Here is a 26,116-nt window from a genome sequence, read left to right on the forward strand (position 1 = left end):
TACACACGGCCGCTCTGTTGCCCTGCTGTGGTAAACTGTGCGGGTTCATCATGTTTGGGACATCCTCTACTCCGACTTCTGCTGCCGCGGAATCTACATGACGACGAGACGTTCCCTGCTCGTATCTGAACCTGCCAGCACCGAAACTGACACGGAAAAGCCTGGGTCTGCCTGCATCGGGGACCGGTGAGTAGCATCGTTAGGAACTGGTCGCCCTCCTGCAGTAGCCCATAGCTTTTCCCCGCTGTGTCAAAACAGCATGCCATCCGGACTCGCGCTCTGCTTCTGCCCACATTGGAGGCTGCGCTTGAGTCACGGATATTTGTTCACCAATCTGAATAGCCCGACGTCTTCGAAGAGACTCCCTTTTGCCCGTCAGCACCAGCATGTGCAGGTACTTTTGAGCACAAGGCTCCACTCTTCGTAGGGCTCGGACTTCCTTCTAGTTAGGTGCCCCTGAAGGCGGACTGGGTCTACTTATTCGCACTGCCCGTTTTCCTCCCCATCTAGGTGGTCTGCATATTTTGTGCGCCCAACTCTTTAGACCAGTTTGGTTTTGTATATATATTGTATTCTGATTGTGATGCGTTGGCTTACAAGAGTGTTATTGTGATTCTTTACTATGGTCAATATTACAAAGGCCTTGTGATAAATGTGTCTATATTTTTGATATAACACCTGTTTGAAGTAATTTGTACGTGTCCGTGCTTCGTGTGCTCATTGCGGGCTTTCAGTCACCCTCACCCCTCTTGAGACCTAGTCTTGACCGCCGCGATCGCTACCTTGATTGGTCTGGCTTGTCCAGAGGTTACCCTGTTCCAAGAAACTAGGCTGGCCTTCTGAACCTCTGCGTCTCCAGGACAGAGTTCAGAAATCTGTCTTAACACACATGACATCACCAGCCTACAGCAAACACAGACAAGCACTATACAACACATCTCCTACCCTTACTAATACACAACATACACACCGGCACATAACACAGCACAACACATCTCCTATCCCACACACGGGATCACACTGGAAACAAAGAAATGCACCCTTTTATGGAGAGGAACAAGTTACTTACCAACTGGTAACGTTCTTTCGATTGGATGTTCCTCCTACGCATTCTACATCTTTGACATGTAATGTCCACAGCTGTGCACTTCGGAAACGTTTTCAGCAGAGGGCGTCCTGCGTCGATGACGTCGGGTCAATGTCCCTCAAAGGCCTGGGTCGAAGGCGAGGTCACCAGATGTTATAAATAGGACGCACGGTGCCCATAGGCTCAGTTTAAGTTTTTCCCCTCAGAACGTGTGGCACCAGTCTCATGCCTGCTTTACTGCACGTAGACTTGCGGAAACTTAAGCTGCAATCGCATAGGAAATTCTCCAGAGGGGCAGGCTGGGAGGGTGATGTGGAATACCTTGGAGGAACATCCTGTCGAAAGAACGTTACCAGTTGGTAAGTAACTTGTTCTTCGAATGGATTGTGTCCTCCAAAGTATTACACATCTTTGACAGACTCCCAAAGCAGCACCAGTAAACGGAGGAGGGAAAAGAATTTAGAGTACCCAATTAGATTGCGGAATAAAGAACCACCTTACCAAAGGCAATATCCTGACCATGAATTGTATCCAGGGAATAATGTTTAACAAAGGTGTGAAGTGAAGCCCATGTGGCTGCATCGCAAATGTTCCTAATAGGAACTCCCCGTTGGAGGTCGGTGGAAGTAGCCACGCCCCTAGTGGAATGAGCTTGCAACCCTTCAGGAGGGTCCTTACCCGCTAACACTCCATAATGGTAAGGATAATCCACTTGGGCAAGGTCTGTTTGGTAACAGCCAAATCGGTGTCCAGTATATCCTACAAAGAGATGATCGTCCACTCTGATCCTGGACATCCTAGAAATGTAAAAGCTCAGAGCTCTCCTAGGATCCAACCTATGGAGTTGCTCCTCTTCCTTACCACGATGAGGAGGAGGGTAGAAATATGGGAGAACCACCTTATGACTCAAATGATATTCAGATACCACCTTAGGTAGAAAAGAGGGATGTACTCACAGTACAACCCTGTCCTTGTGAAACGCAGTAAAGGGTGGCTTAGATGAAAGTGCCTGCAATTCACTCACTCTGCGAGCGGAAGTAACTGCAACCAAGAACACAGTCTTCAAGGACAGTAATCTCAAAAGACAAGAGTGCAAAGGTTCAAACGGAGCACCCATGAGAAATTTCAAAACCAAATTTAAATCCCAAACCAGCACCTGGAAAGGGGACAGAGGGAATACATTAGTCAATCCTTTAAGAAACTGGGAAATCAAAGGAATCTTAAAGTAAGAACATTCTTCGGACAAGCGCTTAAAGATGGTCAGCGCCGCCAGGTAACCTTTAATGGTTCCCACTTGAAGACCCCTGTGGGCCAAAGAAAGTAAGAGACAAAGCCATAGGAATAGAGCACTGAAAAGGATCAACATTGTGATCTCTGCACCAGTCGCAGAACTTACGCCAACGGTACAGGGATTTTGTTGCAGGCCGCCTGGCCAAAAGCAACTCCTCCATCACGTCATCCGGGAGGTCCCAATCCTTAGATCTCAAACTTTCAGATACCAAGCATGAAGATTGAGAGTCTTGACCTCTGGATGGAGAACCTGACCCCCCCCGGCCCACGCGCTCGAGAGCAGATCCACTCGGTAGGGAAGACGGCGTGGAGAGCAGATGGACATTTCTAGAAGGTCCGGGTACCACACACTCCTGGCTCAATCTGGAGCAATGAGGATCATGTGGGAACCGAACCTCCATAACCTCTGCAACACGAGGAATGATGGGGACTGGAGGAAACACGTAAAACAGTGAGAATTACCAATCCACCACAAACGTGTCTCCTAAGGCATGACATTGGATGAAATTCCCTTGAGCAGAATCTATCGCACTTCCGGCGGCGAAGAGATCCACTTGCGGGGTTCCCCAAAGGGTGAAGATCTCCTGAAGGACTTCCTGAGCCAACTTCCACTCTTGAGAGATTGTGCTCTGCCTGCTCAGAGAGTCTGCTGCTGCATTTTCATTTCTGGCCAGATGAACTGCCGAGATCCAAATTTCCGGCCGGATGGCCCAGAACCAGAGCTGCATTGCCTCTCTGCACAACGGAAGTGACCCTACCCCCGACCCCCTTTTCTGTTGAGGTAATGCATGGCCACTCTCTTGTCCGTCATGATCAGGACACTCTTCCCCCGTACAGAAGGCAGAAAAGCCTTCAGGGCTAGCCAGCTCTAACAGATTGATGTGGAGTTTGGACTCCGAAGGAGACCGATGGCTGCTGGCTGTCAACTCGTTGGCATGAGCACCCCACCCTGTGAGGGAAGCATCCATCACTACAGTCACCTCCAGCCACAGTTGCCCAAACGGGTCTCCCCTCATCAGGTTCCCTTCGTTGGCCCACCACAGAAGATCCTGGGAGATCAAGAGTGGAATCTGAACGGGATCTGACATCTTGCCGGAGAACTGTGACCACTACATCTTGAGGACCCACTGCAGGGATCTCATCCGCAGCCTGGCCTCTGGCACCAGAAAAATGCAGGATGCCATGAGGCCGAGCAACCTTAAGAATTCGAAAGCCGGGAGACTCTGGGCACCATCTGCACAATGTGATGAGCCCTTAGCTTGGGAGGCGAAAACTTCCAAGGACGTTTGTAACACAGTCCGAAGTACTGGAGCTTTTGGGAAGGTGTCAGATGTGACTTCTTGAAATTCAGGGAGAAGCCCAGCCTGTGGAGGGTGCGGAAGCTGAGACCGAGATGATCCAACGCTTGCTCATGAGAGCGTGCCCAGATCAGCCAGTCGTCCAGGTAGGGGTAACGTGAATCCCCCCCCACGTCTGAGGTACGCTGCCACCACCACCATTAGCTTGGTGAAGACCCTCGGGCGGAGGTCAACCCGAACGGCAGGAACCGAAACTGAAAGTGCGAGTCACCAGCCGCAAACCTCAACTACTTTCAGTGCGCGGGATGGATCGGCACATGAAATTAAGGATTCTTGAGGTCCAGAGACACCAACCAATCCTGAAGTTGAAGGGCCTGGAGGACTTGAGAAAGAGTGACCATCTTGAACTAGTCCTTCCGGAGAAGTTTGTTCAACCAACCAGTCCATGATGGGTCTCAATCCCTCGTCTTTCTTTGGGATCAGAAAATAAGGGGGAATACCATCCCTTGTTCCTCTCTGCTACAGGCACCAGTTCTATAGCGCCTTTCTCCAGCAGGGACAAGATCTCCTGCGCAAGGAGCGGATCCAGAAGCTTCAAAGAGAGTTTCCCCGGTGGATTGTCGTGAGGCCGCTGAAGGAAGGGAATGCAGTAGCCGTGGGCTATGGTATCCAGAACCAACGCATCTGAAGTAATGGCCCGCCACTCTTCGAGATGCTGAGACAGTCTGCCCCCAACCAGCGAACCATGGGACATGGCCTCATGACTGTTTGGAAGCGGCTGCGGCAGTGCCTGAAGGCCAGTAAGGCCCTGCTGCGACTGGCAAAGCAAACTGAATAGCTTTTCTTAAGTGGTCATTCAGGCTTTTAGCTCCCCCAGTGGCTACTGGTGAAGATGAACATGCTGCCATCTTGATAATCTGCATGCCACAGATCAATGGAGTCGGATGGTAGTATACGCTTGTGCGCATACACACAAACACGCGCGCAGACACACACTCTCTCTTTAGGTTGCATCCTTTAGTTTACTTGCGGGCCAAAAGGTGTTCAGTAATCACGGACATGTTACCCTTTGGTATGGCAGCAGGGAATACCCACAGAGATGAGTAAATTTCGCAGTGTGACTTACTATATGTAAATTCAATGATAGAACCAGGGAAATCCCCCATTGTCATATGTTTAGAAAACATTATCCATTATAAATATATAAGCCCCAAAGCCGCCAAACCAAAGTAAACCCTTTTCCTTCTTGGCACTGTATTTATTCTTCCTATTGCTAACATATTGATTTTGTGTCAGGCGCGTGTGGTTTATGGAATGGCATTAAAAACTGCTCCAACTGAAACTACTTGGCAGACGGCACATCCAACAGTGCAAGACCAAGACTGCGCAGCACTTGCTTACTGCTGCCTTTCCAAATCAGATTGAAAAGCACACTTAACGGTATGAACGGTATACCGGCATAAACAATGTGACGGTTATTATTTTTCAATTAAGTGGTTCACGGTATCTTTAACGGTATACTGTAATACCGTTACATCCCTAATGTGCGGAGCTTTGTAAGAAAGTAGAATTCGCTGCATTTTCACAGTACCCCCTTAGCTGTAAAAGAGAAGGTATTAAGGTACTGGATTCACCTATCAGATATCAGGAATGCACACGACAGTGTAGTATCAGATACTAATGACAATGAAAAATATGCAGCAAAACCATAGAAAAGAACTGCAGGTTACAGTTATGTATACAACAATATAAAGTTAAGCCTGTATCAAGTATAATGTATATAATCAGAACAAAGTTAAAAGTATAATTATATAGACTTAAGAAAGTACTCTCTCTCTAAATTTCGTATCATTTCTTTCTCAACTACTATCTCACGTGTCTATCCATTTCTTCATATATCACCATACTTTTTTAAGCTTTCAATTTTCCACCCTGCTGTCACACCCATCTATGACTAATTAAACCACCCCATTTTTATCTTTTCTCTGCAGGTGCTACAACGATGGAGCTAGCGCCTCTCAATGCAACTGTTCAGAGAGACAGCAGCAGGAATAGAATTAGTGCCACAAGAGCCTATAGTTATGAGTGTGCGGCTTGAATTGTGTAGCAATTATTTTCACTATGGTGATGCTTATTTTAGGAATTTTTTGGAGTGCTGCTTTTATCCGAGGATCCCATATAAAAGAGAGGGGGGGGGGGTCGTATGGAGAGGAAATGGTAATGCCCCTTTAAATTTAACTACATTGCACAAAAATGTGACTAGACAGACCCCCAGTGCTTGCATTATCAGTATTGGAAAATGTATCACTGGTGGACAACATAACTAAAAGTATTACATATGCACCAAACATAACGTTGCTAGCTGCCACCATTTTGCCAGTCCTCCTCAAACTGGGTTCAAGTGAACAAATAACTGTACAACCTAACGCGTTACCTAACTCAGAACAAAGTGAAATGCTTATTAGAATGCCTACCTCTACGATTACTGAACCTGCCAACTGCCCCCTCTACCTCTATTGCGATGTATGAACCAGGAAATATGCATACAGGGCTTACTGCTCAACCGACCAAGCCCCCAGAGTATAACATGCAATATTTAAGAGTGAATGATACTAATGTCCCATGTAATACTACTCAAGCAAGTATTTGCAGAAAGAAAGTTTATTTGCTACCAGACAATGTGTATGACAATGCATTACTTACCGTAAAAGCATTTCTGATGGTTGTATCTGCTTAGATTCACATGCTGTGCATAGATCTGACATCCAGTGGTCAAAGCGGAGTATTGCATTTGTTTTTTCGTAGTCGAAAAGGGACGTCGACAAGGCGTGTCTGAAACACTATCCCTATAGTGACATGCGTTGTACCCACAATCCCTCACGCGTCGAGGTCCCTCTGTTTGTATTTTTCTGCCCTGAGGGAGCCTTCTAGACGTGAGTGAGTACAGAAAAGAGAGATATAAAAGGAAGTCTATGTTCCTTCCATCCGAGCGGGGAGGAAGGGTGGGCCCATGTGAATCTAAGCAGATACAACCATCAGAAATGCTTTTACGGTAAGTAATGCATTGTCTTCTGATGTTTGTTAATCTGCTTAGAATCACATGCTGTGCATAGACTAGCGAGCAGTACCCGGAGTTGGCGGTGGGTTATGAGAAGGAACAGTAGAGAAAAGGTCTTAATACTGCCTGTCCCACCTGGGAGTCAGATCTAGAGTGTGCATCTAGACAGTATTTTGTAAAGGTGTGCACAGAACTCCAGGTAGCCGCTTTGCAGATGGACTCAAGGGGAACATTTGCAATGAATGCTATGGACGCCCCCGTGCCTCGAGTAGAGTGTGCTCTTGGCCTAAAGGGCAGTTCTCTCTTAGCAAGAGTATAGCAGAGAGTGATGCATTGAACAATCCATCTAGAAATAGTGGACTTTGAAACTGCATCTCCTTCTCTTCCTGCTGTCACCGAGACGAAGAACTGATTAGTCTTCCTCAGTGGTCTGGTTCTTTCCATGTAGAACATGACCGCTCTGCATACATCTAGTGTGTGCAGAGTCCTTTCTCCCAAATTGGAAGGATTTTGAAAGAACGTTGGTAGTTATATAGATTGGTTTACGTGGAATTTAAAAATAAATTTCGGAGCAAACCTAGGGTGAGTGCGTAGAACCACCTTATCTCTGTGAACTGTAACGAAGGGGTCTAGAATAGAAAGAGCCTGAAGTTCACTTACTCTCCTGATGGAAGTGATAGCTATTAAAAAAGCAGTCTTAAGAGTGAGGTGTTTAAGAGATGCTTTGTGCATGGGTTCGAATGGTGAGCCCATGAGTCTGGTAAGTACCACATTAAGGTCCCATCCGGGAGCTGGGTCAGCTATCGGGGGTGTATTCTCTTTACTCCCTCCATGAAGGCCTTTATAACAGGGATCCTCCACCACGACACCGAGTTGGGAAGTGGTGTATGCAGAAAGTGCCGCTAGGTGGACTTTAATGGAGTTAAACACTAGACCTGAATCCAATAGGTGGGTCAAGTATAGAACAATATTTGTGGGAGAGCAGTCAATAGGGTTGATACTTTTACTCCTGCACCAGATGACAAATCTTTTCCACTTGCTAGAATAGCAGTGGCGAGTGTTAGGTTTTCTGGCTTCCCTGAGGATGTCCATGCATCTCTGCGGGAGCTGTAGATGTCTGAACTCTATGATCTCAGGAGCCAAGCTGCTAAATTCATGTTCTGGGGGCATGGATGCAGAGTCCTGCCCTTGTCCTGAGACAGCATGTTGTACGTGCAGGGGAGTTTCACTGGGGGAGATAGAGACATCTCCATCAAGTGAGCGAACCATGGCTGTCAGGCCCACATTGGGGCCACTAGTATCATGGTCACTTGTTCCTGGTGCATCTTGTGCACCACCCTGTTGAGAAGGGGAGTCGGGGGAAAAGCGTAAACAAATTTCCCTGACCATTGCATCGACAGACCGTTCCCCTTGGATTGGTTCTGGGGGTACCTGGAGGCATAACTTAGGCATTGTGAGTTCTCCAGGGTTGCGAACAGGTCTATTTCTGGGAATCCCCATTGTGTGAAGACGTCGAAGACGATGTCTTCGTGCAGGCGCCATTCGTACTCTTCGGGCAGGGGGAAATCTCTGCTGAGTTTGTCTGCCAGCAGATTGAGTTCCCCTGGTACATGTTGTGACAGTAGGAACATGTCCTGTTTGAGAGCCCACTTCCATATATTCTGGGCCAGTTTGGACAGTCCTGGAGAGTGGGTGCCCCCCTGCTTGTTGATGTAGTACATGGCTGTGGTGCTGCCTGTAAGGACCATCACTGTCTTGCCTTGTAGGTGTTCCTGGAAGGCTTTTAGCGCCTTGAACACAGCTAGTAGCTCCAGTAGATTTATGTGTTTGGATGCTACGTTCGGAGTCCACACTCCGTGAGCAGTCTGATGGGATAGGTGCGACCCCCATCCTGTGAGGGATGCGTCTGTGGTTAGAGTGGCTTCCGCCGCGGGTGTGGCAAAGGGTTTCCCTTTTTCCATGTTTTCCTTTGTCCACCACCGTAGCGAGAGAACCAAGGCTTGCGAGACCACCACTAGATCGTCCCATAGTCCGCTGGCCTGACACCACTGGCTGTTGAGCCACTCTTGCATTGGGCGCATGCGCAGGCGCGCGTGAGGTACCAAATAAATACACAACGCCATCATTCCTAGCAAGCGCATTGCTTTGCGTACCGTCACCTCTCGACCGGTCACATATTGAGGGATCTGAAACAGCATGTTTTGGACCCTCTCTTTGGAGGGGAAGACGAGGCCGTCCCTTGTTTGAATTAGAGCCCCTAGGAATTGCTTGATTTGACTGGGGTCTAAACTGGACTTCTTTTCGTTGATGGAGAAGCCCAACTGGAACAAAAGGTCTACCGTCTTTTGGGTATTGGAGAAGCATGTTTCGTAAGAATCCCCTGTTATGAGCCAGTCGTCGAGGTATGGGTAAACTGGGATGGACAACCTGCGCAGGTGGGCCGCTGCCACTGCCAGCACCTTCGTGAATACCCTTGGTGCTGATGCTATGCCGAAGGGTAGCACTCTGAACTGGTAGTGTTTGCCCTCTATCATGAACCTGAGGTATCTTCTGTGCGCTGGCAACATTAAAATATGAAAGTATGCATCTTTCATGTCCAATGTTGTCATGTAATCTCCCTGTGAAAGCAGTGGGATCACTTCCTGTAAGGTTACCATACGAAACTTTTGGGGTTTGATAAACTTGTTCGCTGGGCGCAGATCTAATACAGGGCGCATGGTTAGATCCTTTTTGGGTACAAGGAAGTACACTGAATAAATACCTTCCGTTACCTGAGATAGAGGCACGACCTCTATGGCTCCTTTTTCCAGCAGTTGTTGTACTTCTTGGAGAAGGATGGCAAGATGTTCCGGTGTCATGCGTCGTCCCCTCGGGGGTCTGTAGGATGGGGAACTGTTGAATTCGATGCAGTATCCGTGGGCTATGGTGGAAAGTACCCAACGGTCTGACGTTATACCCTCCCATGCAGGAAGAAAGGATGTTATCCGGCCCCCGACCGGTGTTGCATGGGAGGGGACGCGAATCTTCGCGTCACTTGGAGTTTTTGGGGGCTTGGGAGCCTCTGGGGGTGGACCCCCGACCTCTCCCTTTACCCCGACGCTGGCCTCTTTGGCTGTACTGCCCACTATTGGTCTGGTAATTGGTGGCAGGGTACTGTTGCTGCTGATTTTGTTGTTGGCGTTGGCCACGAAAAAAGCGTTTGTTGCCGTAGCCGCGTCTGGTAGTGGGCTTAGAGATTTGGTCAAGAGTCTTGATAGTATCGAACTCTTTTTAGCCATCTCTAGAGCTTCATCCACCGCTTTCCCGAAGAGGTTAGAGTCTTCCACAGGTTTATTTATTAAAGACGCCTGTGTCTCCGGTATAAACCCTGAGTTGCGCAGCCATACATGGTGTTTTAGGAGTATTCCCTGCACCAGGGAACGTCCCGCTGTTTCTGCCGCATCCAGAGAGTTCTTTACAATACTCTGGTTGACCTGGGTTCCTTCGCCAATAGTTGAAAGCAGGCGTGTACGTAATGGCTCCGGTGCCTCTTCGGCGTCTTTGCGCAGTTTGGCCCACTGCGCGTCTGCATAGCTAGCGAGCAAAGAATTGTTGTTCGCAATTCTTGCCGAAAAGGCAGCCAAGGAAGTTACTCTTTTTGCAAGGGCATATAACCTCTTGCCCTCCTTGTCAGGAGGTGCCTCACTGGTGGAAAGTGGTACCCCTGCCCTCTTCCTTGTATTAGTTACTACCAGGGAATCCGGAATGGAATGTCCCCTAATGTATAGCGGGTCTGAGGGTGAAGGAGTGAAACGTTTTTCAATTCTTGGATTGACCCCTCTGATCAATGCGGGAGTGGACAGCGAAGGGATGATTCTTCTCTTCACTGAAGCGAGGAGGGGAATGGTCTGGCTGACCGGGGGTTTCTCCTTAATTACTCTTTCCACAAAGTCTAATTCAGGAGAGAGCTCCCCAGTGTCCAGTTCGAAATGTGCTGCTGCTCTGCGCAACAGGGCATTGAAAGTGGGCTGATCGTCAATGGGAGACGTGTTCCTAACAGGTGAATTGTCAGGAGGATTTAGGTTCAGGACATCAGTGTCGGAATATACTGATGGGGATTGCCAGGGGTGCGAAGGTCCTTCTTCTGGGTTTTCTCCGAAGCCTTCTCCTATAATGTCTGGACTGTCTTCCAGACCTTCCTCCTGGTTCTGTCCCTCTTCGTCGTCCATAAAATCATCCTCCTCCAAGTAATGTTCCTCCCCAGTGAGGTCATACACATTATGGAAGTCTGAGGCTGTGTCATGCTGGGGATTGACTAGCCTCGGATATTTGGCCCTGGGGTCCTCCTGAGGCCCTTCTCTTGTTCTCTTGGGAGTTTGAGGGGTCTGGGTATTCATAAACCTCTCCATACAGAGATGGAGCCTTTCCATGGTTTCATGGGGTACCCCTGAGCGGTCTAGCGGGGGAAAAGTAGAGTCATCTAGCTGAAAACGGCTCGACCTCTCCCAAAGCGTTGAGGAAAGTGTCCCGTCACCCTCCGAAAAGCCTTCAGGTGTGCTGGGTGTCCCCCCCGACTGAAGGGGGTAGTCCCTGCCTTTCTTCGGGCTTTTTCTGCATGTCTTTCGACCTCTGCGTAGCGCTCGACGTGTCCTTCGGCGTACGCTTCTGGGCGTCGGCTACAACGATCCTCGCCAAGCTCTCAGCGACTCGTTTGTCAGCGGAGGGCTGCGGTTTCGACGCTACGGGTGTCGATCGCTCTACGGCGGCATGCGCTTTCTGCTGATGCGCGCCGGCCGATGATTTGGGGGCGGCGCCCTTAATTGCCGAAAGCCCAGTCGCTGGTCGCGGCTGCGAGAGGGGCTTCGAACCCGAACGGTCCGAGGAGGCCGCCGGTGGAACCTTCGTCTCCTTGGGCGCTGATGCTCTCTTCGTCTTCGATGAAGAAGAGCCGTGGGTTGTGTGCTTATGTGAGTTCTTGTGTGCGTCAATGTCGCCGGGTTGTTCATCCCCATAAGCAGGGCGTGAGCCGAGCCCGTCGGGGCAGGGGATAGCCGACGAAGCGTGCGAGCGCTCCTTAGAGGGGTTTTCGACTTCCGTAGCGGAGGTCGTGTTATCACGTTCCTCGTCACGGTCGGTGGTAGCAGCGGCGGGTGAACCCTCGGCCTTCGACATCGCGTAGGCCGCCCACCTTTTAACCCTACGGTCTTTTAGAGTCTTAGGCTTAAGAAGCCGACAAGCCGCGCAACCTTCCTCCTTGTGATCGAGGGGCAAGCAGCGGTTACACCGTGAATGCTTGTCCTTCCAAGTAAACTTGCCTTTGCAAAGCGGGCAAAACCTAAAGGGTGTCCTCTCGATAGCCGAGGCAATAAATCGTGAAAACCACCTGTTAAGACGGATTTCTGAACTCTGTCCTGGCGGCGCAGAAGTTCAGAAGGCCAACCTAATTACTTGGAACAGGGTAACCTCTGGACGAGCCAGACCAATCAAGGTAGCGATCGCGGCGGTCAAGACTAGGTCTCAAGAGGGGTGAGGGTGAGCACACAAAGCAAGATCACTTACAAACTACTCCAAACAGGGGTTATATCAAAAATATATACACATTTATTTTAAGGCCTTTAAAACGATGACCGTAGCAAGAAAATCACAATATCACAATATTAAACCAACACATACCATATCCACACAACATATATACAAATACGACAGTCGCAAGCGTTATATGCACGAAATGTGTAGTCCACCTGAAAGGGAAGGAAAACAGGCAGTGCGATAATGCTTTAGACTCAGTTCGCCTTCAGAGGCACCTAACTAGATGGAAGTCCGAGCCCTGCGAAGAGTGGAGCCTTGTGCTCAAAGTACCTGCACGCGCTGGTGCCAACGGGCAAAAGGAGAAGCTCTTCGGAGGAAGTCAGGCAGTTCGGGTTAGTGCACAACAGAAGAAGAACAGGTTCCGCGACTCAAGCGCAGCCTCCACAGTGAGCAGAAGCAGAGCGCGAGTACGGACAAAAGGGTGCTGTTTTTACACAGCGGGGAAAAGCAATGGGCTACTGCAGGAGGGCGACCAGATCCTAGCTATGCTACTCACCGGTCCCCGAAGCAAGCAGACCCAGGCTTCTCCACGTTCGTTTCAGCAGCTGGCAGGTTCAGAAGAGCCGGGAATGCCTCGTCGTCGTGTAGAGCAAAAAGACGTCCCAATCGAAGAAACCTGCACAGTTTGTTGCCGCAGCAGGACAACGGAGCGGCCGTGTGTATCTGAGCCAAATGTACACTCCTCCCTTCAGACCTGGGAACGCCAAGTGTACGAAGCGTGGGAGAGGGACAAGGACTCGAGATACTACACAACCTGGCGGCGGTTACAGAGCAGGACTCCCGTGTAAGCTGGTCAGTCAACTGGATGGCCCAGAGACGCTTCCGAAGGCTTACTGGCAGGAGATGATGAAGTTGCCGGGAATAGCTGTTCCTGCTATTCCAAAGGTCGAAGCACCAATACAGGCCTTCTGGTTCGATTCAAGGAGGAAAGGGTTTCACAGGACGACAGCAGTGCAAAGGGGGAATCCTTCAGCGGGTCACCAGCGATTCCTCGGTCCAGCCTCTTGGTTGCAGGATACTTGGCTCCTGTATTCCTTCGTTCGTGAGAACTCAGGAGATCGACATGGTAGTGGTGTTTGCAGCCCCCTCTTATCCACGGTTTCCTTCGCGCCAAAACGGAGGGGACCCAATGGGAGAGCCGCTCATCAACACACACACCATACGTGGACCAATCACGGACCACGGTGGTCCCAGGCATTCACACCACCCTAGACTCTCTGGCACCCAGGATGTGTATTGGGACCAGACATCCCAGCCCACACCCTGGAGGCACACACACGGCATGTAGAAACCCGCGAAAGCATCTGTGTTTCGCGGGAAAGTACATGCCCAAATAAGGAAGGCCCCGGGTCAGCTCGACAAAGGAGCCTCGTGGTCTGGCCATTTTGGGAGCCAGGCCACCATTTTGGGTTAAGCAAAGAAAACGTGCTTAGAACGCCAAAAGGAGCTCAAAATATAAAGAATCGATCGCTGTCACCAGTCCCGTCCCTGAATTACTTGCACCGATCAAATACAATCCTAAACGAGTATCTAGGGCCTGTAGAAGGCTAGAGACCCAAGAGAGCTGTAACTTAGCTTACAGTGCCCTCTTGTGTCATGTTGCACTAAAGCCGCAACATGATAAAAGAAACTACGGGAAACAGCGTTCCCCGGTACTGACTGTCTTAAGGGCATGTCAGTTTCCCCGTAAGAAAGGAGCGAAAGCCCAGAGGAGTGCGGCAGAAGGCTGCACTTCTCTGGCAAAGTCAAGAACAAGGTGAAAAACAACAGCAAAAAGTTTAGGGGTTGCCACATGGAAGGAAAATTACCTACAATTACGAAATCTTTCCTAACACCACCCCAAGGGAAAAGAAGGGGAAAAAGAAAGGCATTCTCAGAAAAGAACCAGAGATGTCCCACGACCCCACTCTCCCTACTGTATATGGCCTGCGAGGCCGGGCCACGTGTTCGGCAACGCCGAAGGATCTCCTCCGCTCGTCCCCTCCGTCGAAGATCTTGCTGGGCGGAGAACAGCTTCACAACTGCGTCGAGGGAGGGATCTATGTGTTTATATATTAATAAGAAAACGACCAAAGGTCGAGGAGATGAAATCTGCAATGTCTCTCGAGGAGCTCCGCGTAAAGGCGACCAGTAGCTGGGCGGAAAAAAACAATCTGAGGGACCTCGACGCGTGAGGGATTGGGGGTATAACGCAGGTCACTATAGGGATAGTGTTTCAGACACGCCTTGTCGACGTCCCTTTTCGACTACGAAAAACAAAATGCAATACTCCGCAGTGACCACTGGATGTCGGACCTATGCACAGCATGTGATTCTAAGCAGATTAACAAACATCAGAAACAATGTTATGTGACAGAGTTAATGGTGTAAAATAATGGCAGAAAGAAATCCACCTTTCTTGCGAATTAGGAGGAAGAGAAGGGACATACGCCCACATAGGTATGATGCTCATCACAGGCTGAGACTGGATAAACTAGAAGAAGTTAATCATCCAGGCCAGTCCAATAGCCGGTATTCCGATAGGAGTGCCACAGGAAGGCAAGCTACCAACGGAAGTTGTGTGTCCATTGATTCCCAATCCCTCAGGGACTCCCAAAGTGTTTGTACCTCACGAGGTCCCGCTATTAGAAACACAGTGAGCCTCATTATGAGACCGGTGGTATCATTATTTTTCCGGCACCTGCAAATAGGCAATTACCAGGTCATTACAGCAGCGCCGGACCCAGTAATTGCCCATTCGCAGGCACCAGAATAAAATGCTCCCCATTCCCATTTGAGCTCTATAGGGCTCAATGGGAATGAGGAGGTTGGATGCACTGGCACCATTCATCATTGCTCATGTGATTTCTGCCCCATTGTCTTGTCTATGTGCCCGCCACGACTTCTCTTGTTCAAACTTAAGGCACCCAGGCACGGCACTGCCCAGGACCCATATTTGCTTATGTACAAGTTTCTTAAAGGTGTCCTTGCTATCCTAATAAAAACTAAGATAAAGAAAATTCCATACTGGCTATTATGATGCCGGAAATGCATCTGAGGGACAGGACCTCCGTATCCTTATCCTTTATTGCTTTTATCGTGTATTCTCTCTTTCCACCAGGAGTTCATGTGGGACTCCTGGCGGTGCAGCGCTCTCCTTTTGTTTTGGTTAACAGACCCTTGGGATACACTTCTGGCACCCATGGGTGGGAGTACAACCCTGTGCCCCTAGTGTATGTTTTTGGGCACCCGTGTGTGGCCCACAGATCAGGGTTGTTATTTGGTGTGTGACACAAAGACTGAGGCAGCCCTGCTCGAAACTGGTATGAATGCAGAGTGGAGTGTTGAATGGCTGGGTACTTGTCCCAATACACATTACTTGTTGTGAGTGTCTGGAGAGATGGGAATGGCCTGAATGCACTATGCACCCGATTGGCTGCCTGCCTGCATGAATGCCCTTCTGAGTGACTGGTTGCCTGAGTGTGACCGAGCAAAATGAACAATAGACCAATGAGTATATCTGGCAGCCTCTCGCTGCTAGAAATTGTTCAGAAGCTGAAGTGAAACTGAGTTGAAACTGAAGCTTAACCTTGAAGCCCTGCTGGAAGAGAAGGATTGCTGCTGCTCTACTTTGTCGATCTAAAAGCTATTGGGTCTCCAAGAACTGATCCGAGAGAGGACCCGACTAGGAAACCTCTCCCGGAGCTACGAGGGACCATCGTGCACCAGCTGGTCTTGGCCAAAGCTCCATGGTAGACAGACCTACGAAAGGCTGCCGACTGGAGACCGGGACCGCCGTGGAATCACGAAGATAAGCGCCCAGACATTGAAGTCCATCACCGTCGATGACTGCCGTCGCTGACCGGAGCCGCAGTGCTCCCTTTGACTAAGAACATTTGATCCAAGGGCGTACTCGCCTGCACCATCGACCGTTTTGTCTCACCGGAGAAAGTGGAGGCTGCCGGCACGCAGAGAAACATCCACCGGTGGGTTTCCCGCCACCTGACCGCAGAGACGCCAACGACCCGACGGCAAAGTTCTTCATAGACTCTTTGAGGTCCTGAACTATCGTCATCGGGGTGCTGCACACGCCTCTTCCTCGCAGGATGTCTACGCTCAATCGTCAATGAGCACCACTAGGAACGAAGCTACCGCCTCATCGCCGTGGTTCACCCTTTTACTCCTGGGATCTCGACGTCCATGGCTCCTGCCTTAAAGGGAACCGCTCAAGAAGGATCCGTCGCCGAACCAGACATCGAACTTGGCTATTCCAGGTACATTGGGGTGGTAGAACTATTTCTATATTTAGAAGGAAATAAGAATCTTGTGAACAATCTATGGACTTGGCTGGTACGATATATCTTTATTTACAGGTTGCCCAGGTGGGGGCATCCTCATACAGAACTGTGCCTAGTGTTAGGGGTCATTATTCTTCCTATGGTTCGAACCAACTGCTTTCCTCGTATGTCTATTGATGGGTCGGGAGACGATCTTCTTGGCATTCTCCGGGGGGGGGGGGGGGAGGGATATCGAGGAATGATAATGAGAAATCCTGCCAGAATAACCATCTATCCAGACTATACAACACTAGTGCGAAAGCAACAGGCACAATATTTGCCAACTAAGGAGCGCCTTTGGGCTGCCGGTGTGCGATTCATGCTACTATACCCTGTTAAACTGAAGGTGCGATATAATGGCAGGTCACACATTTTCAGGACCACAGCTGATGCTCACGAGTAGATGGATCAGCAGGGGATACCACAACAAAGAGAAGGGAACGAGCAAAACAATGGAAAAATATGAGGCACAGAGAGCGATAAAGATGAACTGACTACATTAAAGAGACATGAACCAGCAGTCCGACAGGTGGGAGCCCACAATCTCCTGGAGCAGACCGCCAGTTGCCACAAAGAAACCCCACTGAGGAACCAAATTCGAGAACTTGAGATGCCAGTTCTGAGGCAACCCGCCGCAGCGATTGAACTCACAGAAAGGAGGGTGGCGCAAGAAAAGCAACGAAGCCCGGGCAAGGGAGGGTGGCTGGGCGCTTGTTAATAGTTGTAGTTAGTGTGTGGTTAGGTTGGTTGAGAGAAGGCACGAGTGGAGGAGGAAGCACCAAGCACCATGAACAAGGATGAAGAGCAAGTGACAGGCTAACAGGGACATACCCCGAAGGGGGCAGCCAAGGAAGTACAGTGAGGTGGCGGACCCGCAAGAAATACATGCAGACAAGAATCAACATGGAAGGGAAGGGCCAGAGCCACCCCAAATGGAGGAGCTCTGCAAAGGCCCAGCACATAGGCCCATGGGAACAAAAGGGCCAAGGGACACAGTAGCCAAATGGGCCGGAAAAAGCCATCATAGCTACCTGGAATGCCAGGGGACTGAACACCAAAGACAAGAGACTAAGGGTATATGCCTGGCTGAACAGGACAACAGGTTCAAATCACAATGCTGCAAGACACGCATCTGACAGACAAAAAGCAAACAAAGATTGCCAAGAAATGGGGAGGACAAATGTACAGCTCAACTTACTCAAACTATGCCAGGGGAGTATAGACGTGGATTGCCCCGGGAGTAACATTCCAGCTCATAAGACAAGAGAGAGTGACTCAGAGGGCAGAATGGTAATTGTACACAGAATGTTGGAGAACAAAGGTGCGTCTGATAAACACGCACGGCCCTAATCATGATGCAACAGAGTTCTTTAGGACAATTACACCTCGGCTGGCCCCATACAGGGCAGCGTCATTCATCTGGGCAGGAGATTTCAACTGCACACTGAACCCGCAGGTGGACATATCTGGCACTAAGAAAGCCGGCACCGCCAGCCAGGGCTCTGCAGAAGATCCTGGATCACCTGGAACTGGACGACATCTAGAGAATGGTACATGCAGACACGAGGGAATACACACACTATAGCGCTCCACATGGGATATACACCCGAATAGACTACCTATTCACGGGCAGGGAATCTCTCCGGGAATTCACAGGGATACATATCAAGGCACAAACGCTGTCTGATCACGTAGCGACATGGGCATGGCATACATACAGGGGGGCCCCCATACCCATATGGCGACTGAGGGCGGAGGTGCTAATGGACATGGATCTACAAGAGCACATCAGGGACACGATAGATGACTATTTTGACCATAATGTGGACAGCACCAGAACGGTGTGAGAAGCCTTTAACGTGGTCAGGGGAGCAGTGATTCAGAAGGCAAGAGGACTCAGGGGAAGCATCCTGGCAGAACTGGGGGAAATAGAAAAGGAGATAGAACGAGTAGAGGCACAAGCGGGCATGAAGGGAGAAGAACTGGGGGGATTTGCTACGCTGCGGCTGCAGTGTAGAGCTATTTGGGAGAAATTGGTGAGACTTGACTGGGAAGTATATACAGAAACAACATGTGGAAGGCCCATTAGGGTCTCACCAGGCAGGAGAGCAGACACAAACCAATAAATGAGCTGGGGGAGGAAGTGAGGACCCAGGAAGGGATAAATGAGGTATTTTCATGGTTCTATGAAATGTTGTACTCCCGAAACCAGGAGTCTGAGGCAGGTGACATAGCCAATGCCCTGGCGGAGATCAATCTTCCCAAGCTAACGAAGGAGCAAGCATAGACACTGGAAGCACCCCTCACACTAGTGGAGCTGACGGCCGTAATAGCCGACCTCCCAACAGGCAAATGCCCCGGACCTGACTGTTTACACAGGGAATTTAATAAGAAATACAAAGACACCCTGGCCCGCGATTGATAGAGATGTATGAGGAGGCGTATGAGAGAGGACGGTGACCACAGAGCTTGTTATAATCGGTTATACTACCCATATTAAAACCAGGGAAGCCGGCTCTCAAGTGAGGCTCCTACAGACCAATCTCCCTGATAAACCAGGACTCGAAGATCCTGACCGCAGCCTTGGCGAATCAACTCAATCGAGTCAAACCTACGCTGGTCCACCCAGATCAAGTGGGATATGTACCAGGGAGGAACACAACATGGAATCTGCAAAGACTCCACCATGTGGTAGACAGCACGAATCAGAGTCCGGGAGAATGCACAGTGGTATCACTTGATGCTATAAAGGCATTTGATTCTGTTAATTCGTTCCTGAGTGCGCTCGCCCATTTTGGGATAGGGAAGGGATATCTCCGATGGATAAAACTCATTTGCAAGGATCCTAGAGTAAGGTGAAAATGGGTAGGCACATTTTCGAAGGGGTGGAAATTTGGCAGTGGCACAAAGTAAGGATGCCCACTATCCCTGATGCTACATGTACTGGCCCTGGAACCATTTGCGGCTTTCCTCAGGGCAGAGTACAAGGATGCTGGAATAGAGATAGACGGGGTGGTACACCAAATCTCGATATACGCAGATGACATGCTCATTTATGTCGGGAACCCGAGAGAACACTTACCAGACTTGTTAGAAGCACTGGGGTCATTCGCCAGACTGTAGGGATTCACTGTTGAACTGGGTGATCTCTAGCCCTTTAAGATGAGTAGCAATATCCTTGAGATGGATGGGGAGGCAGAGTTAATTCATACATCAATAATCGAAATGACTCAGGTCGTTGGCAAAAGGACGACTGTTTTAATACCAATTATCTAAAACAGGGAGCACAACGGACATCATCCGACGTTGCAAAGCAAATCTCTCATTGCATATAAACAAAATTATACTTTTATAGTGAAAAATCATCATAGGTGACATTTAACCAATTTATTACTAATGTCATCCTACGTGGCAAACTTACAAAAACCTATTGACAAAAGTGATTGGTCTAAGGAACTATCTAAATATACACTCTATACTAGTATGGGACAATGAGTGAAAGTGATAGGTTTCTTAACATCAGGAGGGGCAATTAAGCCCTCCCTTCAAAATGGCCACTCTGAACGTCACTAAATACACAATGGCCCATTATTACATGGCCCCCTACAATTGCTGGCACTCTAACCTTCGTCTGTACTTTTCCACCTATATCTAGCAGCACACAGATTGGACTTCCGGGTGCTGGTGATCTCGTCTAAAACAGAGCTTCCCACCAATTAGCATATCATCTATCATCACCTCAGTGGTCTGCTGGCAATTAAGACTTTGAACTTGTCCTTGGGAGTGTTCTTAGCTCTGGAGAATTCAGGGGAGTGAAGGCACGCTCTGCCCTCATGCGTAGGTGTGACCATCTTGTCCGTCCAACTTCATCTGTCCACGTGACTGTAGATCATGATTTTTAGCTTCTTGTGTTATTAAAACACTATTTTCTAATAGACCTCCGACATCTTCCTTGTTTTGTTCATGCCTTTAGAACCAGAGTTTGTTCTTTCACACGATTTTGTATCCATTGCCTGCTCATTCCAGCCTGATAAGACCTTTACTTGCTTGGCTTGGCTTCATCCAACTTCGCCTTTCTGAGATTCACTTTTAATTCATTTATTTGCCTACTCCGACACACTAAAAATAAGGCCTTCCTTTTTTCAGTCCAATTCTGCTTTAGTACGCAGTAGAAATATCCATCCTTTATTCTTTACGAATGTATGTATATGTTGGCACATTCCGCAATTTATTCACTACTTAGCTAGCCTTAAGAATACTTCATCTACTTGCGTTTCTCTGCATCTTCATCATCATTTCTGTGGAATAAGCTTCATCACCTTAATCCCAAGATGCCACTTATCCTTGATTCTTTCTTGATGACTTGTTAGAATATCTTTATTCTCTTGTCTCTGCATCTCTTATATGAACGTCAGCTTGATTCTGCATGACATCGCCAGTCATCTTGGCCATTCATTTACTCTGTTTTTCTGGGATTTCATTCAAATGGCCATCATACCATCTCGTATGCAGGTATGGTTTTGTCAATGGGAACCTTGCTTCCTCTTCGATTTTGGTATTCTTACTGGTACCCCCACATGTCTCACACTCTGTGGCTCCCAACATATAGGAAATATAATGAAGCGGTTGAGGTGGGGGTACTTGGCTGCTCCTCTACACTCCCCCCCCCACCCCCCACCCGGGCAATTCATCGACCACTCTCCCACCATCCTTCACATCTAGTCATTTGTGTCTGAAGAAATGCTTCTTTGGGACTCATATCTTTATGACTCCTTTCAGGCATCCAGCTGATTTAACATGCTCATCTTTGTTCCAAGTCATGAGCATGCACTGTCCACTTGGATTGAAGTATATCCACCTTCCCACCGACTTCTTATGGTTCTTAGGATATAGGAATTTCATTCCCTCAGATCTATGGATGCTGGCCTTCACAGAGTCTTGGATTTCCTCATCTGTCAAGTCTTTGGCCTTGCATTCTGATTTGACATCACTCATGATCTTCATTCCTATGGCTTTCTTTGCGGTCTTCTTGCATTGTGTAAGTATTATCTTGTGTACACAGAATCCAAGCAACACCAACATGATCAGGGCTCCACGTAATTTGAACATATTTGCCATCCATTGTGGGATCAAGAAAAGCGTGACCCAAATCATATTCTAACCAGGTTTAGATTCTTTTTTGAGCTGTCCTTCCCTCACACAGGCAGCTTCTGATAACTGCGGATAGCACGACCATCGCAGCTCATGGCAGACAGCATGATCGTCTAAATATGGATTGAATATATGATGTATGAAATAAACGTTGTCTGAATTCATTAACTAAATCAGGATCATGTGCATATACCATTACTTATGTTGTGGTCAGAATTGTGTAACATCCAGGAGAAATCAGAGAAGCAGTTTACAACGAAAAGCCAGAAACAAGAAATAGATTTAACATACAAATGGAGGTACTACTAACAGTTTATTTGTAATCTAACACAGCGACATATTGGCTGAAGAGCAATATTCTTTTAATCAGTAACTTTATTGACTCGGTTGGGTAAGGTTTACATTTGATATGCCAGCTTATCCAGCGTCAATTTGATTTGGTAAACATTTGTGTCCACTATTCCTTCTTAAAATTCAGAGAGAAGAGCTATAATATAACACTTTCATGTTAGCCAAAAAGGTGCCTTTACATTTCCAAAATTGCATGAGCTTTATTGCCTCACAGCTCAGCGAATACTTCTATTCCATTTGCCCTTTCTAGTCTTTTCACAAAGTTCCTTTCTTTAAATGCATTTCCAAATCATTTTATGGATTACTTGACATAATCTCCATGCCCTTCACATCAAAACAATTTCTTACAAAGTAGTTCTTTAACAGTGGACATGCATCATCCCTTATGCAATGGTACCTCAATATGCTGATCCTAGGCCAAGAAGCGATCTAATCGTCCATGCTCCAATAGAGATCAGCAATAGTGTAAGATACTAGATGGGATCCTTAGGAGAATTGGAGACTGATTTGCTGCAAAAGTGGAAACGTGGCAGCGTTCAGCAAGGTGGGCGTCCCAGATGTAGCATGCATGTGTTGGAAACCGACTTCCCATTGATGAGTATTGCCTTTTCACAGATGTTGTGCCAAGTTTAGGCTAACTAGCCATGTGAGAATACAACTTTCTCCCGGTGTATTACATTTGTGATATTTTTAAACCCTATGTTGCGAAGTTGAAAGTAAAATGACGTCACTCTGAGCATATCCATGGAGCCGAGTGGGTAAATGCAGGAAGGCTGGCACCCATGTGCTACTTTTTTTTTTTTTTTTTAATGAGAGTATTTGCCAATTCTTGTGGAATAAATGCAGTCAAAACACAGTTTTTCTGTAAGGATGGTATAAGAGCTGCCTTCTTTAAAAAGAAAATGCATTGTTCATGCACAGGTTAATGGGTTTTAACAGCAGGTGGGCATTACAACATAACAGCATCCAGCAAAATGAAGGAAAGGGAAACCAGAAAAAAAAGAATAGGTCTTCAGCAAGCATCCGAAGGTCACGTGCAATCTTAGGCAGAGAGCATTCCAGATTTAGAGAGCTTCAACCTAATAGGTTACGCCACCCGGCTACCTTCTGAAACAGGAAATCCTCTTCTGGAGGGCTAGAAGTAAAGGTACAGGGTGGTCATGGGTCAAGTGTGGACTGAAGATGGGGGGGGGGGGGGCAGGACCTGTGCAATAAAAGACACAATCAGCTCGACAAAGCACCTTAAACCCAACCTCAGACATCGCAGGAAGCCTGTGCAGATTGCAATGAACCAGAGTGATATGGTCAAAATTCAGAATGCCTGGTTAGAACTTTGTGTGCCAGCTGAAGTTAGTCACATGTGACAGGGGGCACAGATAAAATGGCATTGCCATAGTCCATGGAAGAGGGAGGTTATTCTGCAACAACTTAATGTGGAAATAAACCTTTGCCAACCACGGCTCAGAGACAAATGAAAGCTCACGGTCACTTTTGGCACCCAGGTATAAGGCATGACCTCTAAGCTCAGAGGAAGGCCAAGGAACCACACCAAGTGCAACCCCAACATCCAATATACAGTTTTGCCCACTGCAGTCGTGAGAAACAATTTATGAGTTCATGGTTTTCAGACAGCTCTGAAAGTAAAGTGATGCTTTTGCTAAGCTCCCAAAAAAGCACAAGAGGATCTGAATGTTGTGATCACAGAATCTGAATCTGTAGGTGATTGTTAGACCAGGGGCAGAACATAAAATGTTAGGTAAAGGGGATAAGGTGGAACGCTGGAGCATGCCACATCCTGTTAACCAAGGGTTGATATCAAATGAGGCATCATAACTGCCAGCCTGGGAGGATTGTAAAAAGAAGCAGGCTGAATCCCTGATGCAGGTGTCTCTTAGACCAAGTAGGATCTAATGGTCAAGGGTGTTGGAGATCCAGGAGAATACTAAAGGTCTCCCACATTCACTTGCCCCAATGTGGTTTCTCATCTGTATATGTTCTCTGGCACCATCAACACAAATGATTATTCATTTACTGATAGGCGGCCTCTTGGCAATTAATTCATAGGGCAGTTTCACCCACTGATTCGAGCACTCAGTCTAAGCTTTTTCAAAGTGATGGCGCCCATTCATTTGCCTAAAGTTCTTAGGTAAAGTGTTCCATAGGAGGGGAGCCTCAACAAAGAAGGTACATTCTCCTCTTACAATGTTCCAGAAGGGATGAATTTCAAACAGCAGCGCTTTAACCAATCATAATCTGTCACCATCTGTGTGCCAAAGGAAATTGGGAATAACTGTATATAGGCAAGTCCTTCACAGTTTTAGTCAATATCCAGGACAAACTCAGTCCATTGAAGAAGCACCTCCTCCTCTCTGAAGCTTCAATTGCAGAGGAAATGTCCCCTCCTGCATGTTCTCTCATGGAAGATAATATCTGTGGATGTTTTGCCTGCCACCTAATAAGAGGACTTCCTAGAATGAATCCTTTTTCACATACAATGCACTCCTGAGGTTTTACACCCATGTGTGTTCTCTGCTGGCAAATAAGATTTCTCCTAAAAGAGAAGTTCTTCCTACACTCATTACACTTATCAGGTATTCCTCTGTATGTGAGGACTGATGGCAAATAAGACCTCCCTCACTAGTAAAGCATTTTTCCAAATTCTGTGCACATGTGTGGGTTCTCACTGGTATGTGTTCTCTGGTGGATAGTAAGACATCTTTTCTGTGTAAACCTTCTCCACAATCAGAGCACTTTTAAGGTTTCTCACCTGTATGTGTTCTCTGGTGGTAAATAAGAGCTCCCTTCTGAGCAAACCCTTTCCCACATTCAATGCACTCATAAGGTTTCTCACCTGTATGTGTTCTCTGGTGGCTAATAAGCTCTCCCTTCACAGCAAACCCTTCCCCACATTCAGTGCACTCATGAGGTTTCACACCTGTAGGTCTTCTCTGATGGTGAATAAGATTCCTCTTCCGAACAAAACCTTTCCCACATTCGGCACACGCATGGGGTTTCTCACCTGTATGTGTTCTCTGGTGGTGATTAAGACCTCCCTTCTGAGCAAACCCTTTCCCACATTCTATGCACACATGGGGTTTCTCAATTGTAATTATTTGCTTGTGGCAGATGAGTGTATCATGCAAATAAGCGTTATTCCCAAATGCAGCATGCTGATTGGGTGTTTCACCTATATTCTCATGTGGGCAATAAGTAAGTTCTTGAAATGGCACCATTTCCCTCATCCTGTGCACGTTTAAGGTTTCTCCCCAGTTTATGATGTCAGGTGCTAAATAAAAGGACCCTTTCCACTGAATCTTGTCCTAGATTCCGGGTAAAGATGAGGTTTCTCATGTGTGGGTCATTTCTGGTGACAAACGAGCATATTCCTCTGACTGAAGGAATTGAAATATTCAGTGCATGGATATGGTTTGTCCATTTGCATTTACATGCTTTTCGCAAAATGCCCTCGACAAACTACCCATACAATCAGAATGGAAATGAAATAGCACTCACATGGGTTCTATCATGAATAACAACAACAATGCGTTTCTTACCACACTTCAAACACTGTGGTTTTGATGTTAGATCCCAGGACTGACAGAAAGCACTAGATGTCATCACAAGGAGGTTGCATGGTCGGAAGCCACCATGTATCAATCACGCGTCTCAATCTCAGTTCAATTGTGAAAAGGAAAGTGGCCCCCAGACCTGCATACTTACAAGATGTTTGGGAATTGCATATTCTACGAATGAAGCTTTGCACTGCGTTAGTCCAGAGAATGGATAAATCACTGTTGCATTTCTGGGGCATCCGTCACCTATTGAAATAAAAGGAGATGCCCAGTATTAGTTTTAACAGTTCACTATCGCAGGCTTCACAATAAAGAGGAAGACTGGTTCTCAGTATTACTTATGTGCATAGGTTAATCATTCACATGGATGTCATCTATTGGGAACAGGCGCCCCGGTGGCAGAGTAGTAGTGCCCTAATGTTAAA

The 26,116-nt window shown here is 47.8% G+C and overlaps 2 protein-coding genes across 2 annotated transcripts in view; both read right to left on the reverse strand.

Annotated features, from left to right (window-relative positions):
• Window positions 1-26,116, reverse strand: part of LOC138498125 (zinc finger protein 84-like) — an 85,210-nt gene that overhangs the window by 25,911 nt on the left and 33,183 nt on the right. Inside the window, exon 2 of the mRNA XM_069621988.1 lies at window positions 25,840-25,937. The gene's annotated coding sequence lies outside the window, so the exon portion shown is untranslated. The remainder of the gene's footprint in view (window positions 1-25,839; window positions 25,938-26,116) is intronic.
• Window positions 23,291-25,827, reverse strand: LOC138498126 (zinc finger protein 3-like). The gene has a single exon (XM_069621989.1). The coding sequence runs from the start codon at window positions 25,359-25,361 to the stop codon at window positions 24,873-24,875; it is 489 nt and encodes a 162-aa protein (XP_069478090.1). The 5' UTR covers window positions 25,362-25,827; the 3' UTR covers window positions 23,291-24,872.

This window comes from Ambystoma mexicanum, chromosome 5q, assembly GCF_040938575.1.
Source record: "Ambystoma mexicanum isolate Mex_15411 chromosome 5q, UKY_AmexF1_1, whole genome shotgun sequence".
NCBI classification, from domain to species: domain Eukaryota; kingdom Metazoa; phylum Chordata; class Amphibia; order Caudata; family Ambystomatidae; genus Ambystoma; species Ambystoma mexicanum.